Raw genomic sequence first — 18,655 nt, 5'->3', positions numbered from 1 at the left:
CAGAAGAAAACAGAGACCCTTTCAGAGATCATCTATGATACTGTTGGTATCAAAAATCAAATAAAGGGAAGCGGATGTGGCTCAAGCAACTGGGCTCCCGTCTACCATATGGGAGGTCCAGGGTTCAATTCCCAGGCCTCCTGGTGATGGTGAGCTGTCCTGAGGGGAGAGCTGGGGCAGCAAGATGAAGCAACAAAAACAGACACAGAAGATAGACAATAAGAGACACAGCAGACCAGGGAGCTGAGGTGGTGCTAGAGATTGAGCACCTCTCTCCCACTCTGGAAGGTCCAGGATTGGTTCCCAGTGCTGCTGAAAAGAGAAGACAAGCACACACAGAAGAATGCACAGTGAATGGACACAGAAAATGGACAACAGGTGGTGACTGGGGGGGGGGGGGGTGAGAAATATATAAATCTTTTAAAAAATCAACTAAAAATCAGGTTGGCTTATAGAATAGCTATTAAACTGTGCCTAACCTAAGCATAAAACTTGAAGGGAAAGAAAATGAACACCGACTGAGAGACTATTACCTGACAAGAACATTACCTACATTAAATCATTTATCTTCATGACAGTTACCAAAAGAAAACATCCCAATTTACAGATGGAAAAATTGAGGCTAAAAGAGCTTGTAGGGTTTGCCGAAGTGCAAAACCACAAGGGGCAAAACTAAAACCTAGAAAAGCTCTTCAGTTATGGACACCTTGGGGGCATCCAAATCAATGTAACTGGGCATTTATTTCTTAAATAGTAAAAGAATGTTTCCTTCTACAATTTAGGGAGACCAGTTTTGCCACATTGTTTCCCATTTCTTGTGCAGTTCTACTGAGACAAGAAGAAACAATTTAGAAAACCTTACACAAGAGGACCTTAATCACAGCCAACTTTTCTTAGTGAAAGAGGAAAGAGCAGCAGCAGCTCACATCTACTGCATTTTACTTTCCACAGTGCCCTTTCATCTCTCTCTTTTAACCCTGACCACAATCCCACGGAGTAGACAGTCTTAAAAGGGAAGGACTCAGGGTTCATGAAGGTTACGGTTCTAGTTATCAGACACACAAATGATGAAACTGGTTCTTCTGAATTCTGGTCCAGAGTTGCCACTCTGATGTACCTGCCTCCTCAGAGAAAATACAGCCAACCTGAAACTTCCCACTCTCAGCCAAGTGTGTTTTGGCAAACATGTGTTTCACACAGTGGGTTGCAGATTACAAAAGAGAAAACTGACCCCACCTTAGAAAATCCAGGGGTTATTGGCTTGCCATGTCTCCTTATAAAAGCATACTCCTGCGTAATTTAAAATATACTCATTTCATATTTCTTAAATAGGACAAGTGCTGAAATGTCACCATCTTCCAGATGGAACTGTTTAATCTTCAGTCCTAGATGATGCACTTTCGCTTACAGATGCACTTGATTTGTCTGAAAGGTTTGTTCCAGATCCCTAACAAAGTGGTAAAGGTACCAAATCCTATATTCAACGTTAATGGATTTAATGATTGGTCATATCCTGCTAGTGGTAGTACATCAGGAACCAAAATCCTGCCTGTTTTACCTCCCCATTCTGCAGGTGTTGCCGCTCTAATAATAATAAAACTCTCAGGTTAGAGTAAAACCCTGCTGGGCAGGAACCCAGGTAACTATTATTCACATATGACTTTGTACATCGGGCTCCAGAATTATAAATTATACGTCTTAAAATGGGACAAGAAAATGTGTTCCCTGGGAAAGAATTTCTTTTTAATTTTGGATTTAACACTGGATTTCGAAAAGAAAAGGCATGGGTATGAAGAATGTCCCATTTTTATTATATATTTAAAAGAAATAGCACAAAAGAGCCATTTTCATACCAACCGCCTACACTAAAAGGGCCCACTCTTCTCTGTGCTTTTAATCTGTTAAAATGTATTTTGATCTCTTAGCAATTTTAAGTTTTTGAGCTATACAGCAAGCTGTTTTCTGAAGTGTGAGAGAAGGAAACATTGATTTTTATTTTTTAGATGATCTCCAAGAGCCCTTTGCAGGAATACAGACTCAATTTCATTCACCTCCATGAACTTAATTCATTCACAATTCAAGGCCATCCATTCTTCCCTACCTTCCCCACCCTCTTCGGCCACCCTATTTTTCAGCTGGGTGTTGATGCCACTTCCCTTCTAGAAGGCTGCTAACGCTGCTGGGAAAAGGACCAGCTCCCTAAGTAGTCACGCATCGACCTCCCCATGAACAAGGCCCTGCAGACGGCTCTGCCGGCAACCCGCAGCGCACACAGCAGCGCCTGGGAATCAGGGCACCCCATTCTTTAATAAGATGTGCCCTGCTATAAAAAGAGGGGGAATGACCTCCTGCACACTTTTGGCACCAGTTGTTTTTTTTAAGATTTATTTATTTATTCATTTCTCTCCCCTCCCCGCCCCCCCCACCCCAGTTGTCTGTTCTCTGTGTCTATTTGCTGCGTCTTTGTCCACTTCTGTTGTTGTGAGCAGCACGGGAATCTGTGTCTCTTTTTGTTGCATCATCTTGCTGTGTCAGCTCTCCGTGTGTGCGTTGCCATTCCTGGGCAGGCTGCACTTTCTTTCGTACTGGACGGCTCTCCTTACAGGCGCACTCCTTGCGCGTGGGGCTCCCCTAGGCAGGGGACACCCCTGCGTGGCACGGCACTCCTTGCGCGCATCAGCACTGCACATGGGCCAGCTGCACACGGATGAAGGAGGCCCAGGGTTTGAACCGCGGACCTCCCATGTGGTAGACGGACGCCCTAACCACTGGGCCAAGTCTGCCACCATACACCAGTTGTTGTTTTTTTTAATCCAAAGTGATGCAGTACAAATTGCAAGGGATGAAAAACTGCATAGCAGAAAAAAATACCTCTGAGTTTCCAAAACTTCAATCTATGGGGTCAATACTAGGGACATCAAGGGTGGGAGAAATAACACTGGCCTGATTATCATCTCTAAGCCACTTAAATTTATACCATTATAAAAACATGAACGCCATGAACCTATGTATAGTGCACATGTATAAACACCATCATGCATGCATTTTGTTATAAGAAATGTCATGATAAGAAAATGGCCTTAAGTCACTTCTAAGCCATGGATTATCTCTAAAAACTAAAAATGTGTCAAGATAATAAGGAATTCTGAAGAGCACTCTAGGTGGAATTTACCCTAGCCCTTGCGTTTGACCTGGGAGACAAGCCCCATCATTTTCAAAGTAAGGAAAGCAAAATCTTCTCCCACGGTGGAGTAAGCACTTCTGTGCCCTGTCTGCTGCTCTGAAATGCCTTCCCGATGAGCACCGCGGCTGACGGCACTGACCCAAAGGGCCTGCGCGGCTCAGGAGATGATGGCAAGAGCCGGCACTTCCGCATATGCCAGAGTGGGTCAGAAATAAGAGATGGGAAACTGAGGCCCAGAGAGCTGGTGGGATTTGCCAAAGATCAAAACTAATGGGGATGGAAAGGGTGTCACTCAGTGGTTGAGTGCCTGCTTCACATGTCTGAAGTCCCAGGTTCAATTCCCGGTACCTCCTCAAAAAAAACCTAGTGGGGCACAAAACTAAAAACTGGAAAAGCTCTTCCATTAGGGACATGTTTGGAGCATCCAAGTCAACCTTCATCCAGCAAAGGCAGCTAGAGGGAAGGAGGTCCTGGCTGAGGGAGAAGAGATAACCGGTCCATGACATCTGTCGAGGGGGAGGAAGGCAGGTGACAAGGAGGAGCCGGGGACGGGAAGGCACAGCAATCAGCTTTCCAAACCCTAACGAGACAGAGCAAACAGTCCCCAGAGAGCAAGGTTTCCACACCGCACAGAAAACTAAAGCTGCCAGTTTTCATGAGGTTTTTGAGCACCCCTGACACATAGATACCCGTCGTTTTATGGGACTCTCAAAACTATAAACTAGCTAAAAGTGGAGCTGTGATCATAGGGGCTTTGGGTAGTCTATTTTGTAATCATCTTCACTGAGACATAATCACATACCATAAAATTTACCCATTTAAGGTATATAATTCAGAGACTTTTAGTATATTCCGAGTTGTGCAACCACCACCACTATCTAAATCTGGAACACTTGCCCTGGATGGTGCTTCAGGGGCAATCACCGGACATTGTAAATCCTCCCAGGGCCCACTGGATGGAATGTGGGAGAGTGTGGGCCATGATGTGGACCATTGACCATGAGGTGCAGAGATGCCCAGAGATGTACTTACCAAATGCAATGGATGTGTCATGATGAGGGCAGTGAGTGTTGCTGGGGGGGGAGTGGTGGGGTGGGGGTGGGGGGGTTGAATGGGACCTCATATATATATATTTTTTAATGTAATATTTTTACAAAATCAATAAAAAATAAATAAATAAATAAATCTGGAACACTTTCATCACTCCAGGACCCATCAGCAGTCATTGCCCATTGCCCCCAATTCCCAAAGCAAGCACTAATCTGTCTCCATAGACATGCCTTTTCTGGACACTGCCTACATATGGAATCATGCAATATTGTGGATTTTTTTTGTGATCGGCTTCTTTCACTTAGTGTGTTTTCAAATTAACCCAGGTTGCAGCATATATCAATATTCCATTCCTTTTTATTGCTAAAAAAATAGTCTGTCTTTTGGAAACCCACACATTGTTAATCCATTTTTCAGTTGATGGACATTTAGCTTTTTCCATTTTTTAGCCATGAACGACACTGTTACAAGCAGTCATGTACAAGTTTGTGTGTGGAACTATGTCTTCATTTCTCTTAGTGTTTCAAGTCATGTGAATAGGGAGCTTGAAATCCTAAGTCCCTATATGATTTCATGAAGAAAAAAGAAAATGCAAAGTAAAATTGAATGGCATAAACCATCTAAAAGGTGGCAGAGAAGACATGAGAAGACACGGACGGCTATGAAGGAAAGTTATTGTTACATTACCCTTTCAAATGCAAATCCTATTTTAAATAAAATGGGATAGTAGATAGTATAATGACCAAAAGACCAAAAAAAAAAAAAAAGCACTTTTCTACTTTGATCACTGTAGTATACATTATTTTCATAAGGAAATTCATTTTCCTATTTCCCATACAAAGCAGAAAACATACCAAAAATAAGTAAATTTTTATAAATTTACTAACTCCCTGCTCTACTGCCACTGACCTTGGTCCCAATGAAAAATGTTGCGTGAGAACGACACTGGGGGACTAAAAAAACCATTTAGCATGGATGGGGACAACCATGGAAAACAACCAATGACAAGCACCCTCCCGGCCCAGCGTTAGGCACTTCTTTCCATCCTTGAACAAATGAAATGGGCTCTGACAATCTATTGAAGGTTCACCATCACCAACCTACATGTAGTTAGCAGTTTTCTTAGGTCTCCTAGGACTGCTGTAACAGAGGACCACAAGTGACTGTCTCACAGCTCAGTGGCCAAGCTGAAATCAAGGTGTCAGCAGGGCCACATCCTCTGAGGGCTCCGGGGAACACCCCGCTCCACGCCGCTCCGCAGCTCCTGGGGGTTTGCCAGCGGTCCTCGGGCGTCCCACAGCCATCTTCTCTGTGTCCAAATCTCCTCTCTTCTAAGGACACCAGTCATACTGGATTAAGGGACCATGCTAAGCTATTTGGCCTCCTCAATTAATACCACCTTCAAAAACTCTTTCCAAATAAGGGGCTGGGGCTTGAACATGCCATTTGGGTGGTCCAATTGGAATTTTAAATTGCTCCTTCTACAAGCAATTCGTCCATTGCTTGAATCCCCTCACATTGGCCAGCTTCTCTCTGTGAATCACAAATCCTAAACATTTCTGTTTAGTCCTGGCACGTACCCAAGGCTCGCAACTGACAGAATTAGAGGCGCCAGACCAAGCATAGGTGTGTTTCAGGGCCAGATTCCCACACTGCCCTGGCCACCTGCCTTGAACCTGGCCCAGTGCAAACCCCAGGACTGTCTTCTGCTTGATCTGAAAAAGACTGGTCGCCCTGGCTCCTTTAAAATAAACGACACAAAAGAATAACTTTCAGATACCCCAAATCACACTAAATCTTAGTTTCCATTACAAGCTGTTTAATGTCAAACACACCAAGTCTTAAAATCCTTAAAACTAATGAGTGCTGGTTATCGTCTTCTAAGTAGAAGGGTAATATTCATGTGTGAATGTATTCTCAACCTTTTATTTATTCAACCTTTATATGACACCCTGGGACAGACACTGGCTATACAAATAGGATGGGGGCAGGGCGCTGGCCTTTGAGCGTTTTGCCTACAGGGAGATGAGGGCACAGTTCTGTTCAGTAGACAAATATGCCTAAATGCTATACCAGAAAGCATACTTAGCATCCAGGTCAGCTTCCCCAGAAAAAGCTTCCAGGAGGGAGACCCTCAGACAGGTGCAGGGACAGTCTCCCAAGGATGGCCAGCTTGAGCTGCGGTTCAATGGATGAGGAGTCGTTCTTTGAGTGTGAAGTATTCCAAGCAGAAGAAAATGCCAGCGCTGGAGGCCGGGAAGAGCAAGCAAGTTCAAGTGGGGAGTGAGGCATGCAGCACCTGGAGAGGGTTAGCCCGGGCACAGGAAGGAGAAGGAGTACTGAGGGCACAGGACTTGAACGGTGGGGAGGAGAGGTGGTCAAAGACCCAAAGAGAAGAGTACCATTAGGTTTGAATTTTAGAAAGAGCAGCCTTTCCAAGGTTTAATTTTCCTTTTTGAGAGGGAAGAGAGAAAACATTAATAAAAATAATAAATTGCCCTTGTTTCACTATTTTTATGTTTGTCTCTATTTCTACTCAATAGTACAGCTATTTCCCTGTAAATTTCAATAAGCTTGTAAATGTGTAACAACACTCAGTCATACATTTATTCACAGAGAAAAATCTCATACTGAGCCCAAGATTTTTCAAGAAAGCTACGACTTACATTTCAGTAACCAGCAGTCCCTTAAAAAGAAAGAACACTTTTCAGAGTACAATCACAGTTGCCATCCATAAACTCCCTTATTTTGAACAAAATAAATGGCTACAAAATAACACTGAAGTTTCCATGCTTGAGAGAAAGAGTGGCAAAAAAAAAAAACAAAAAAAAAACAGGCCCAGATTATCACATCTACAACAAAGCAAACACTGGTGACTTTTACACTCCTTGCCCCCAAACACGCACACACACTTTTTAACTGTGGTGACTCAGGCAGATATTAACATTTTCACCTTCTTTAACTAAATTACACACTGCCTTGAAGCAAAGAGGGAGAAACCCATGCAGGAATACTGGGATACTTGGGAAAGTTTCCCGGGAGGAAAACTGTTTGGCGGATAAAACACATTAGGGATTCAGCTAATATTTACCCAGCAGCTCCCGCACCGGGGACTCAGGGCTGAGGAGCTTCCCGGGCCACATCCTGATACATTAACCCTGGGAGGGATTATCCCATTTTAAGATGAGGGAAATGAGGCAGGGAGAGACTGATTTGCCCAAGGTTAAATGGAGAAGTGAACCCAGGTCAAGACCATCCCAAAGCTCCCGCCCCCTAAGGAAAGGGCGTCAGGAAAAATGAAGTGAGCTAAGAGGGCAGTGGCAGGAACTGCCCTCACCCACTTGGGCCCTTCAGTCCCAAGCCAGCTGGCAGCTTTCTTTGGACCACAGGAAGACCCCATCCGAGCAGCTGCTCGATTCAGGGAGTCCGGCCCAAACCCGCCCGCGGCTGCCCGCCCCTCTGGGTGCAGCCCCGGGGCCCTGCACCGGCCTGCACTGGCCTCCAAGGTCCTCCTCTGCCTCCTCCCCCAATTCCCAGTCCTGCCAGAAGCCCGGCAGGAGCCAGCGGCCTTGGTGCCACCTGCGAGCCCACGCCTCCCTTTCCTAGAGGGCCTTTCCCCGACTTCTCAGGGCTCCCTCACACGTCTGCACCCCACTGCAGGCCTACAGGGGCGCCGCTCGCTCCTCCCCCCCAAGAGGCACTGCCCTAACTGGAGGCCCCGTGCAAACCCCAGCACCTGCCGGAACCTTCCCCACCTCACGCCAAAACCCAGGCACAGCCGCTGTCACTAGCGTCCACTGCCAACCAGATGCTTCCACCTACTGTTGTTTATCGTTTTCTATACTTGCGCTGCCTCCTAAACCAGATGATGGTCTTCTTGAGTGCAAAAGGAGAGTCCGACCGCTCTTCCTATCGGCTGACGTTTTATACACAGTGGCCTTTCAACAAGTATCGTCCCCAGAGTTGGCACCCTGCACCCCGTGTCCATCAGGGGTGCCGCAGGCAAGCAAAACACAGACGCACATGGTCAGTCTGTCCTCCCCCTTCTAAGCATTCACGAGAAAGGCCCATAAACGTGGTTCTGTCCATCTAACACGGCACCCCCCTCGAGAGGATGGGCAGATGGGGACCACAGTCAAAAAACATTTTCACCTCCCAGTGATCAGAACCACAAAACCCTTTTTTAGGGAAGCAAATAAAAACCACGATGACTAAGTGCAAGCCCTCTGATCTCTTCTCATCGAGGACATTTCTGATGCTGAGTGACCCCGCTCCACTCTCCAGAAAAATTCATTTGTTTAATGTGAAGAGAGCACTGTGCAGAGACAATGCCAAAAAACTAGCCCCATTTTATCACAAAATGCCTACAGCGAAGAAAGCTTGGGTGAGTTGTGATTTTTCTTTCTTTCTGTGTGTGTATGTGCCTGTTGTTGTTATCATCAGATTTTTTTTGTTTGGGGGGGGATTTTTATTTTATTTTTTTGGCTCGTTGTCTTCTATATGAAGTCATAAACATGATCTACCCACATTTTCCCCCACCAGATGGGAACTCATCACCACATGTCACCTAGCAACCCAAACACCACTCTGCAGCTACCCAGCTACTCAACCTTTTACACAGAATTTATCTTGTTCTATTAAACAATAAGGGAAAGGAAGAGATACGAGAATAAACGCTGGAACAAGTGTTAATATGTGTTTGCTTCACAATCATCTTAAATGGGATAGGGGATGTGGAAAGAAAGACTAAAGATTCAACTAACAATTTAAGAGGGAAAAATACTAATGGTCCTAGGAGATATTCACTCAGGTCCTTGCAACATTTGAATCAAAACAGTGTTGCAACCCGGCGATTATATTCCTGCACTGCAAAGCCCAGTTTAAAATTCCCCTGCTGAACTGAGAGGTGCGCTGGAAGGGCATTTAAATCAATCGGAAAGCCCCTGGATTATCTCTGACGCTCCTTCTCATTTACACCCAAGACTGCCGCCCTCACCCCCCTGGAAGTTTCACCCCGCCTTTCTCCTCCACCTGGATTTGTCATGGGTAGCCTTCAAAATTCAGCTCCCTTAAGAAAAGGGCCCTCCTTCTAGGCTCCCAGGTGCGCTGAACAGCCATCACCATTCTTAAGGACAAGATCCAGGTCCACCATCAAGGCCTCTGCGCCCACCTACCTAACACCGCGGATGCTGCCTCTTCTCGCTGCCCCGCAGCACCCTGTTCCACGAGCCCTCTGGTCCTAGACCCTCACAATCCATTTTCCACAAAGCTGCCGGTGGTCCAGGCCCCAGTGGGGTACGGGAGACCTAGTAGATGCCTACAAATTTCGGTGGAATGTATGACTCAGTCAAACCCTGTTGTGTGCATGCTGAGATAAAACTGGTTTTAAACACTGTAGAATTAGTAAGCCTGAACAATAACGCCCATCGCCTTCTCCCTCTTCAGTGACCTACCCACAGTGCAGAGCGGACATGACTGTATTTCTCTTTCTTTCCCCGGTTTATTTTGTCGCTCTCCGGAGCACATGGGCAACCTGTTTATTGATTTAGAACGTCTAGATCATAAACTGTCATTCATATGCAATCCTTTGACATATTAGATGTAGACAGATTTTTTTTCTTGTCAGCTTTGCAAGAGAAACAGAAGCCAAATTTCCACTCATTTTATTCACTTTTCAATAAAAGGGTTCAACTAACTGTAAGGAGACTTTTAGATCTGTTAAATCTATGGAAGTCAACCTCTCCCATCAATGTGGCAGGTTCCTAACTGTCCCCCAAGATTATCTGTAAAAAGCCAAATTTATGCCACTACATTTTCTTTTCCAACACACACACACACAACAGGAGTGTTAAGTTTTTCTTCTAAATCTTAGAATCGGAGGATGTCTACTCAATTAGGTTGAAAATCTACCTCCTGCCTGAGCCTGGCCACCCCACAAGGAGTAAGTCCGAGAAGCTAAAGTGGATCTGCTTTCCACCAACCAGTTACTACTACAGGACAAAGGAAATATCCTCAGGTGCTCGAGAGAAACTTCAGCGTGGGCTGTTGTCAAACGCAGGCACGGCCGATAAAACCATTTAACAAAATGCCTTTTCACTTCTGACACATTGTAGAGGAATGCAGCTAAGTGGAAACAATGTTATCACTGCACCGGGGGACGGGAAACCCTCTCCTCTCAGCGATCCAGCTCCGCAGAGCCGGCACCACCTGGAACCAGCCGCGGACAGGGAGATCCTCCTCGCGGGAAAACTTTGAGGGCCGTGGATCCCTCCCGGCTGGTTCGGTGTTAAGGAGCCCGGGACCGGGAACTCCCAAGGCGCCCTGCGTCTCTGCTCAACGACTGCTCGCGGGCGGCGCGGGGTCCCTCTCTGGGGCGCCCAGCACGACCCCAGCGCGCGGCGCGGCCCCGGCCCGTGGTCGGGCAGGAGGCCAGGGCGCCCGGGCCTCTCCCGCACCGCTCAAGTCCGAGGCAGGAGAAAAGGCGTGGAGGGGGGAGGCGCGCAACCACCCTCGGGCGTCCTGGGCGCGATGAAACTCTTCTCCCAATTGAAAAGGGGAGAAAAATAAAGTTGCCTTTTCTCGAGGCTTTGCCCGCGGGGCCTGGAGCCGGGGAGAGGCCTGGGGCTGGATTTCCACCGCCCGCAGCCGCGGCCCGGGCAAGAGGCGGCGACCGCGGCGACCGCGGCTGCCCCGGCGCCCCAGCTCGGGGGCTCCGGCTCCCGTGGCCGGGCCGCTGGGGCCGCCCTCCTCGGCGCAGCGACCCCGCGGCCGGCCCCCCGGGCCGAGCCCGGAGCCCGAGGGGGCGGCCCCGGGGTGCGGGCGGGAGAGCCGCCGGGGACCGCCCGCGTCCCCGCTGCCGCAGCGGAGAAACTTTCCAGGGCGCCCGCAAACTCCGCGGGGGAGCGCGCCGGGGGCCCCGGGGGCCCGCGCCCGGCCCGGCCCCGCCGCCGGCCGCCGCGCGCCCCTGTCCCCGCCGCGGCCCCTCCGCGTCCCCTCCTCCCGTGCCAGGAAGCGCCATATTGCTCCCGGCGCCTCGCCGCCGCCTCCCGCCGCTCTTCCTCCTCCTCCTCCTCCTCCTCCTCCTCCTCCCCCCCGGCCCGCCCCGCCCGCGCCCCGGCGCCCGCCCGCGGCCCCTCACCTTGGCGATGGCCTTCCGGTAGCGGGTCACCGCTTGCTGGACGAGGCTGCAAACTTTCATGTGGCCGTCCCCGCACGGCACGACCACCCGGGTCCGCCCGAAGCACACGGTCACTTTCATGCTGCCGCCGCCCGCCCGCTCGCGCGGCCTCGCTGCCCCCGGCGGGGCGGGCCCCCTGGGCGCCGCCGAGCCCCCCGCGCTCGCGCCCCGGCCCGGGGACGGCCCCAGCAGGCGCCCGGGCGCAGGCGGCGGCTAGGGGCGCGCGGTGGCGGCGGCGGCGCCGGGGGGCCGCCCGGCTCGCATGCTCGGCGCCCGCAGGCCCGCGCGGCCCCGGCCTCTCGCTGCCCCGCGCCCCGCGCCCCGCGCCTCGGCCTCGGCGCCCGCAGCCCGCGGCCACCTGTTCGGCGTGTCGGGCGCGCTCGGCGGCGGCGGCTCGGGGCTCCCCGGCGCTGGCGCTCAGTGGCGGCCGCTGGGGGAGGGGAGCGAGCGGGGAGGAGGAGGAGGAGGAGGAGGAGGAGCAGCGCCGGGCACAAAACACCGCTCACATGCGGCAGGGGGGCGGCGCGGGCCCGGCCTCCCCGCCGAGGGGGCGGAGCGCGCTGCCGCGGCCCCGCGCGCACCTCGCCCCCGCCTCGAGGGCCGCGGGCGGCGGGCGATCTGCGGGGTGCGGGGCGGAGGGAGCCGCGGCCCGAGCTTGGGCCCCGCGCCCCGCTCCCGCAGCCTGGCTTTTGACGCCCTTTCCCTCCGCGGCGCCGCTGTAGAGGGGAGGCTGGGACGCGGGGCAGCCCCGGGTCCCCCCAGCTCCGCCCCGCGCCCTCTTCCCCGACCTCCTTCGCCCACCCCGGGACACTTCGGATCTGCGCTCCCAGTCCTTCCTCGGGGGACGGCAGCTGCACCCCCCGGGGGTCCCTCCCAGGCGCCCCCCCTCTTCCATTGTCACTTTTAATCCCCTTCCTGGAATTGGAGGGTTTGGCGTGCCATCGCCCCCCTGGAAAGCGGTGGACGCTCGGCGCGGCGGGAGGACGGGGCTGCGTGTGCCCGCCGAGACTTCCCCGCCCGCGGCAGCTGCGCCGGGTTGTCGCTGGGCTGCAGAGCCAGGCCGAGGAGGTTTTGCGTTAAAAGCAAAAATTAATCCGTCTGCTCTGGGGAGGGTTTGGGTGAAGCTTTAAGGCGATCCGGCCTTACTCCTGAGGCCACTATTTACCTTGAAGTTTCCTGTGACCCCGTGGTGACCCACCCGCTGAAATATAAATTACTTTATACATCAGCAATTCAGGTACTTTTTTTTTTTTTTTAATCTGCAACATAAGCAATCCTGACGCACATCTATGAACAATACACTCAGCGTGCCCTGGGGAAGAGCTGTGCGAAGGGATCCCAACACGCAGTGCTAAGCGCTTGCGTTGAACGCAGGCACTTAAAACTCCAGCAATCCGCAATGAGTTACTTGGGGGAAATGAGGCAGTTTCAAAGGACGTGGACCGAGTCAAGAAAAGGAACGGAAGCTCATCTCTGTTTTCGTTATGAGCTGTGATTTCTTCTCAGTGTATGTTGTTGTGTTTAAAGAATGGCAAATGTCAGCAAAGATTCTCTGTTGACCCTAATCTGTCCCAAACCATAGTAAATTTCTTTTTGCCAGTCGTTTCCAGGATATGTGAAAGCGGTAATAGCTCCAGCGAGCTGAGCCTCAGCGTCAGCGTTTAGAGCAGGCAGAGCTGGTTAGCCTCCCACCCATCCCTCTGGACGTCCCGTTTTTTAAAGAAGGAAGCAAGACAAAGAGATGGATACAGCTTTCAGAATCCCTTCGAATTCCTCCACCCACACTGCCCCAGGCATAGAGCAGTTTGACCAACATACTCATTACCTTTTCTTGCAAACCAGTGCAATAAGTAGGTGCCCTGTGTTGGCATGACCATTCTACCCCAGGATATTGTCAGTGCAAGTGAAGTCCTTTGCCCAAGGCCACAGTGAAAGCTTTGAGGGAGACCCAGAAATAGAGTCCTGGTTTCCTTCCACGCAGCCTTGGGAAAGCTGGTCACAGTCCTCTTCGGTTTGGCTACAAGTCTGGTATTTCTACCCAATAATTTGGTCTGTGACAGTCCTGACTTAATCCTTGCTGAGGTTTTCTTGCTTCTTGGTATTAATACGTGGACCCACAACAGCAGTTACTGATGATTATAGGTGTTGTTTCTGTTTTAATGCATTGGCGGGGGGGGGGGGGGGGTTACATACTAGTTTACAGTGGAGTCTTCTCAAAATAATCCTCATGGAAAGGTAAGTTTGAGAATGGCCAGAGCACATCAGACAGCTTACAGATTCAGGTTCGGCTGCTGATTCAACCTTTACTAGTGCCTTAGATGTGGCACTCTTTCTCTCCAGTCCCAGGTTTATCAGCTAGGGGGGAAAAAAGAAGCTGATGACACCCATCTCATAAATGATGAGGATTAAATAAAATAGTGTAGGTAAAACAGTGTATCCTGTGTGTGGTTACCATAATGTAGGTGACAGGTCACAAAATCCAGCCCAGGATAGCAGATTATCGTGATGGACAGGGGCACGTAGGACAAGGAGGAGGCAGAGCCCAAGGCCCAGAGAAGTGGCTGGACTGATGAGGCAATGAGCGAGTCAGTGACAGAGCCAGGACTAGAAGCAGGAGGCGAGAAGGGCTCACATCTCTCAGGCCTCACTTTAATTCGTTTCCACTAGCAGTTACTAAAGACCTTCCACGTGGAAAGCACCAGCTACATATTACAGCATTATAAAGGTGAGGAAGACAAGAGCAATCTCGTGGTTAGAATAAGATAGGTACTCCAAGAGCTACAATTCAAGACATTAAATATTAAAGTGCCAGCAAAGTGTTTGCGGCAGTGCTGGGGAGAGGCATGCCTTCAGAAAAGAGATGACATCCTAATACGTGCATAGCACTTTTCATCAATCCCTTCCTTTCTTCAACAGTTAATCATACTTTAGACAGTCTTTCAAAGGTATGGTCCACAGGTTGACTATATGAAAATCTATTCAATGAATCTCTGCAAAGTCTTGAAGCTTTATTTAAATCTACCTGATTGAGCTAGGTGCAGTGATTCTCTTAGGCTAATAGTTGTTGAAAACCAAATGCTGTATAACTTTAAATACCAGACTCTGGTGATTTGAATCAAACGCATAAAATTTCATGACAAATAACCAATCTACTTTCTCTATTACACTCCTCCCCTAACCTCTAGCCATCAAGTCAGATGAAGGCCAGTTCACCTTTGTGTCTGTAAAATGTTCAGCTTGACCAAATGGCTCTGGCCTGAGGTGAGCAGAAACAAGAAGAAGCAGATTCTTAACTCAGCCTGCATCATCAAAGTCGAGGGTTAAATGTTACCTAAATACTTTCTAGGGTGTTTGCTCTTTAAAAATTCTGCATGTTGTAGATCACAATATGCCTGCTATAGCTGAATTCTTACTCGAACTTCTCTTTTACAGAGATTGGTTCAATTGGTTTCAAATACTCCGGACAATTCTGAGAGTTAACCAGGGCCTCTCTGGGCTTTCTGGCCTCTCTGCAAATGGGCAAGTATGACCACAAGGGCTATAATTTCAACACTACCTCGCTGGACTCACACACGCTTTGAAATAGGGATGGTTTATACTACCCAGCATCTCACCCCTAGAAAATGAATCATTAGAAATGAAGAAGACATTTCCAGGAGTTTGTAAGGTTGAGTCCTATTTTAACCTTAAAGTTATCTCTGTGGTACACATAGTGAGTACCTACTTCTTGATCTTGTGCGTAGGATAATCTTGACAATCTCATGTGCTTTATATCACTCCAGTTCAGTCTAGTGGGAAAGTTTACTCGTTCATTCACCAAGTGGCAAATGTCCACTGATCGTGGACATTTACACACCCTGCAGGCTGGGTGTGGAAGTCCTGCAAGGTGGCAGCAGTCTGCCACCTTGTAAAGTAAAGGTTTCAGGGATCCAAAAGACAGACGGTAAGGTCAAGAGTCCGATGGACCACAGTGGAGAACGGTGGGAGTGAGAGGAAGCTCTCCTTTCCTGGGAGGGAGGGAGGGAGGGGAGCAAGGGGGGCCAAGCCATCGGGTGCAGGGCTGTCCGAGAGGAATAGAATGCCAGCCACCTTTGTCGTTTTACATTGTCCAATAGACACAGATGAAGCTAACTTTAATAACATATTCTTCAACCCCAGGTCTCATACCTGTTATCACTTCAACATGTAATCAACTGTGAGGAGTGAGTAATGAACATTTTACATTCTTGTTTTTCCCATCACAGCATCAAAGCCGGTCTGCTTTCTTTTCACAGCACACCTCAGGATGGAGTAACTGCATTCCAAGAGCACAGTAGGCACAAGTGGCCAGTGGCTACCAGTGCACAGAACAGCCCTGGAGGCCTGGAATTTCTGGCTTGATGTCAAGGAACTGACTGACGACGGGCTCAAGCCCCTTGAGGCCAGAGGCTCTACTCTACACAGCGTTTCCCCAAAAGCCGTGGCCATGTCTGACACACACCAGTTACTCGGGAGCACCTGGTGAATGGGCGTGAGGCAGGCTGGCATCAGGAAAGGGAAGACGTAGTCACAGCTGAGGACCCAGCAGACAACAGAGCCGACAGACGACATGACTGTGAGCCACCCCTGGAAAGCTCCTGAGGGATCCCACGAGACCCTTCAGCAATGAGAATCTTATTACACATGGAGGGAAAGCTCCGGATACCCTCCAAAGGCCTCACCATTGGCCCCTGAGAACTGACAGGTGGGGCAACCAATCAGAACAGCAAGCAGCTGGAACCCCGCCCCAACATTATGAAGGGGGAGGAGGAAAGACTTTTAAAAAGCCCTGACTGGGGCTCCAGGCACACTCACTCTGCAGCTTGCCTCCAGTCCACGCCTCGGACCAATCTCTCTGAGATTGGTGTACTTTTCTCATTTTCTTCTTAATAAACTCTTTACTCCCCTGCCTACCCTATGGTGTGTCCTCAAATTCTCTTATGCAACATAAGCCAAGAACCTAGAAGCCCAGAGCCAGCTGGTAACTGGTGAAGGAGTGAATGAAAGATGGAAATGGAGGGGTGGAGGAAGAGCTGGCTTCGTGGCACAGGTAAATCATTTACTACTATAAATGACTGAAAGAGTAAGGATGAGCTTTGGGGCAACCTGAGAGGCTGTAGGGAAATAAGGACTGCCCTTAGGCTGAGTAGAATCCCCCTTGTGGTTGTGCGACCTTAAACACAAGTCAAGGGAAGTGGATGTGACTCAAGCAATTGGGCTCCTGTCTACCATATGGGAGGTCCAGGGTTCGATTCCTGAGGCCTCCTGGTGAAGGTGAGCTGGACCAAGCAGAGAGCTGGCCCACGTGGAGAGCTATCCCGTGTGGCAAGCTGGCCCAAGTGGAGAGCTGGTGCGGCAAGATGATGCAACAAAAAGAGACAGAGGAAAGACAATAAGAGATGCAGCAGACCAGGGAGCTGAGGTGACTCAAGAGATTGAGCCCCTCTCTCCCACTCCAGAAGGTCCCAGGATCTGTTCCTGGTGCCACCTAAAGAGAAGACAAACAGACACAGAAGAACACACTGCAAATGGACACAGAGAACAGACAACAAAGGGGAGGGGGAGATAAATAAATCTTTTTAGAAAAAAACACGTCAAAAAAAAGCAGTTTTTCTAATAAAGCATGAGCTCAAAAGAATTTTAAGAGTGAGAGTAACTGCCAACCAAGAAAAAGGAATGAAACAAAAGAGGAAAAGGATAAGAGTAAGGAGTTTGATGATCCCCAAACGTGCTAGAAGCAGTCACCAGACATGCAAACTACAGGAGAGTGAGCTGGTCCAAAACAGAAGTAATCTGAGTGGGGCAGAGCAGGCCCCACCAGACTCCCTCCAGCCTTCTCCTTTCCCCTTGCATCAGTGCGCTTGCCTTGACCTTGGAGATGAAGGCAATCCAAACAGCACCTGGCTCAGCAGCCTGCGCTTACAGGATGGAGTTGTGCTCGTTTTATGCCCCAACTACACGTACCCAACTTCCCTCCTCCCTCGACATAGCCCCTTTCAAAATATCTCAGGGTTGTTTCCTACAGTGGCCTCACACAGACCCCCAGCCACAATCACCAAAGTCCTGGCCCTGTTCCCATTCCCAGAAAGTGCTTGAAGATTGGTCACCCTCTGCCCTGCTGAGAGTGTACCTCTTAAATGAGCTAGGACCCAGGCTGCTTGTCACCACTCCTGAATGCCCTCAGGCCCCCCAACCTCAGAGTTCCAGAAGCTGCCTGGGCTCCTCCCAAAGAGCAACTGTCTGCTGTCCTTTGCACCACGCTGTGACACCACCCCCCACCACCCCCACTCAGAGACAAGGCTCCAGTCAAATTCTCCCTCCCGCCCAGGCTCCAAAGCCAAAGACCAAGGAAGCTGGACGATCAGGCCCAGAAAGTTCCACCCACCAGGACAGTAGGAGGGTGGAGTTCCCATGGAGCCCGAGGGGCTGGCCCAGCTGGTGATAATTGAAATTCAAGTCTACTGAAGACACATCAGCCAGAGGACTGAGATAAAATGGGCTAAGCCCCTCACATTCTGATGGTTCAGCTAGCCCAGAGGTAGAACTCAGACTCCAGTAGGGTGGAGAGAGTCTTTCCACAAGATGCTCTATAAACTCCAGGTCTTTCAGCTGAACTTCTGAGAGCAATGTTAATGCCAAGTTCTCTGATGAGGCCTAGAGTGCTTGGCATTCCAAGTGGCTGGGGGAAACCAGAGATGCTGGCGGTAAGATGATCATTATCTATGGAAATGTCTGCATTGGAACCAAGGGTCACTCCTGGGTAGGAGTCCATTCTGCCTCCCCACTGAGCTGGGTGTAGTGCTACTATGAACCTAAAGGACTGCATGTCTTTTTTTTCCCCCTTGTCTTTTTGCTTTTTTCCTTCTCTTTTTAACTGTCAAAATCTGTGAGAAGATGAGGTGGAGGTGGGGTCAGATCAAGGAAGTAATTTTAAGAATTGTGTAGAAAGAAGTTCTCCTCCAGAGGACTCAACATTTGTTGACGATGACTGATAAAGAGAAAGGATCAGTTGAAATCACCTAAAGCCTGACAGCAATTCTTGGATGAAGCTCCACTATCAAGGACTTTTGGTAAGGAGATATGAATCCACTTTTAAAGTCTTGTTTAATGAATATGAATAAGCAGTTTCATTCATTGAGGAGGAAAAGGAAAAACTGCATTGAGGTTCATAGCTGGAACAATATACATTTTGCTTGACCCTATCAGGATTAAATGACTGAAATTCT

At 49.5% G+C, this 18,655-nt stretch overlaps 1 protein-coding gene across 10 annotated transcripts in view; it reads right to left on the bottom strand.

Annotated features, from left to right (window-relative positions):
• Positions 1-11,527, bottom strand: part of PARD3 (par-3 family cell polarity regulator) — a 669,864-nt gene extending 658,337 nt beyond the window's left edge. For 8 of the 10 annotated variants that reach the window (XM_058297689.2, XM_071215434.1, XM_058297690.2 and 5 more), the window contains exon 1: positions 11,373-11,527. In XM_058297689.2, the coding sequence (XP_058153672.1) occupies positions 11,373-11,492 (120 nt within the window). In that variant the 5' untranslated portion in view covers positions 11,493-11,527. The remainder of the gene's footprint in view (positions 1-11,372) is intronic. The other 2 variants (XM_071215436.1, XM_058297696.2) reach the window with 2 other exon arrangements.
• Positions 11,528-18,655: the final 7,128 nt, after the last annotated feature.

Source organism: Dasypus novemcinctus, chromosome 5 (genome assembly GCF_030445035.2).
Source record: "Dasypus novemcinctus isolate mDasNov1 chromosome 5, mDasNov1.1.hap2, whole genome shotgun sequence".
In the NCBI taxonomy this organism is placed as follows: Eukaryota; Metazoa; Chordata; class Mammalia; order Cingulata; family Dasypodidae; genus Dasypus; species Dasypus novemcinctus.
The sequence above is the reverse complement of the archived record's forward strand: the minus strand, read 5'-3'. Positions and strand labels throughout refer to the sequence as shown.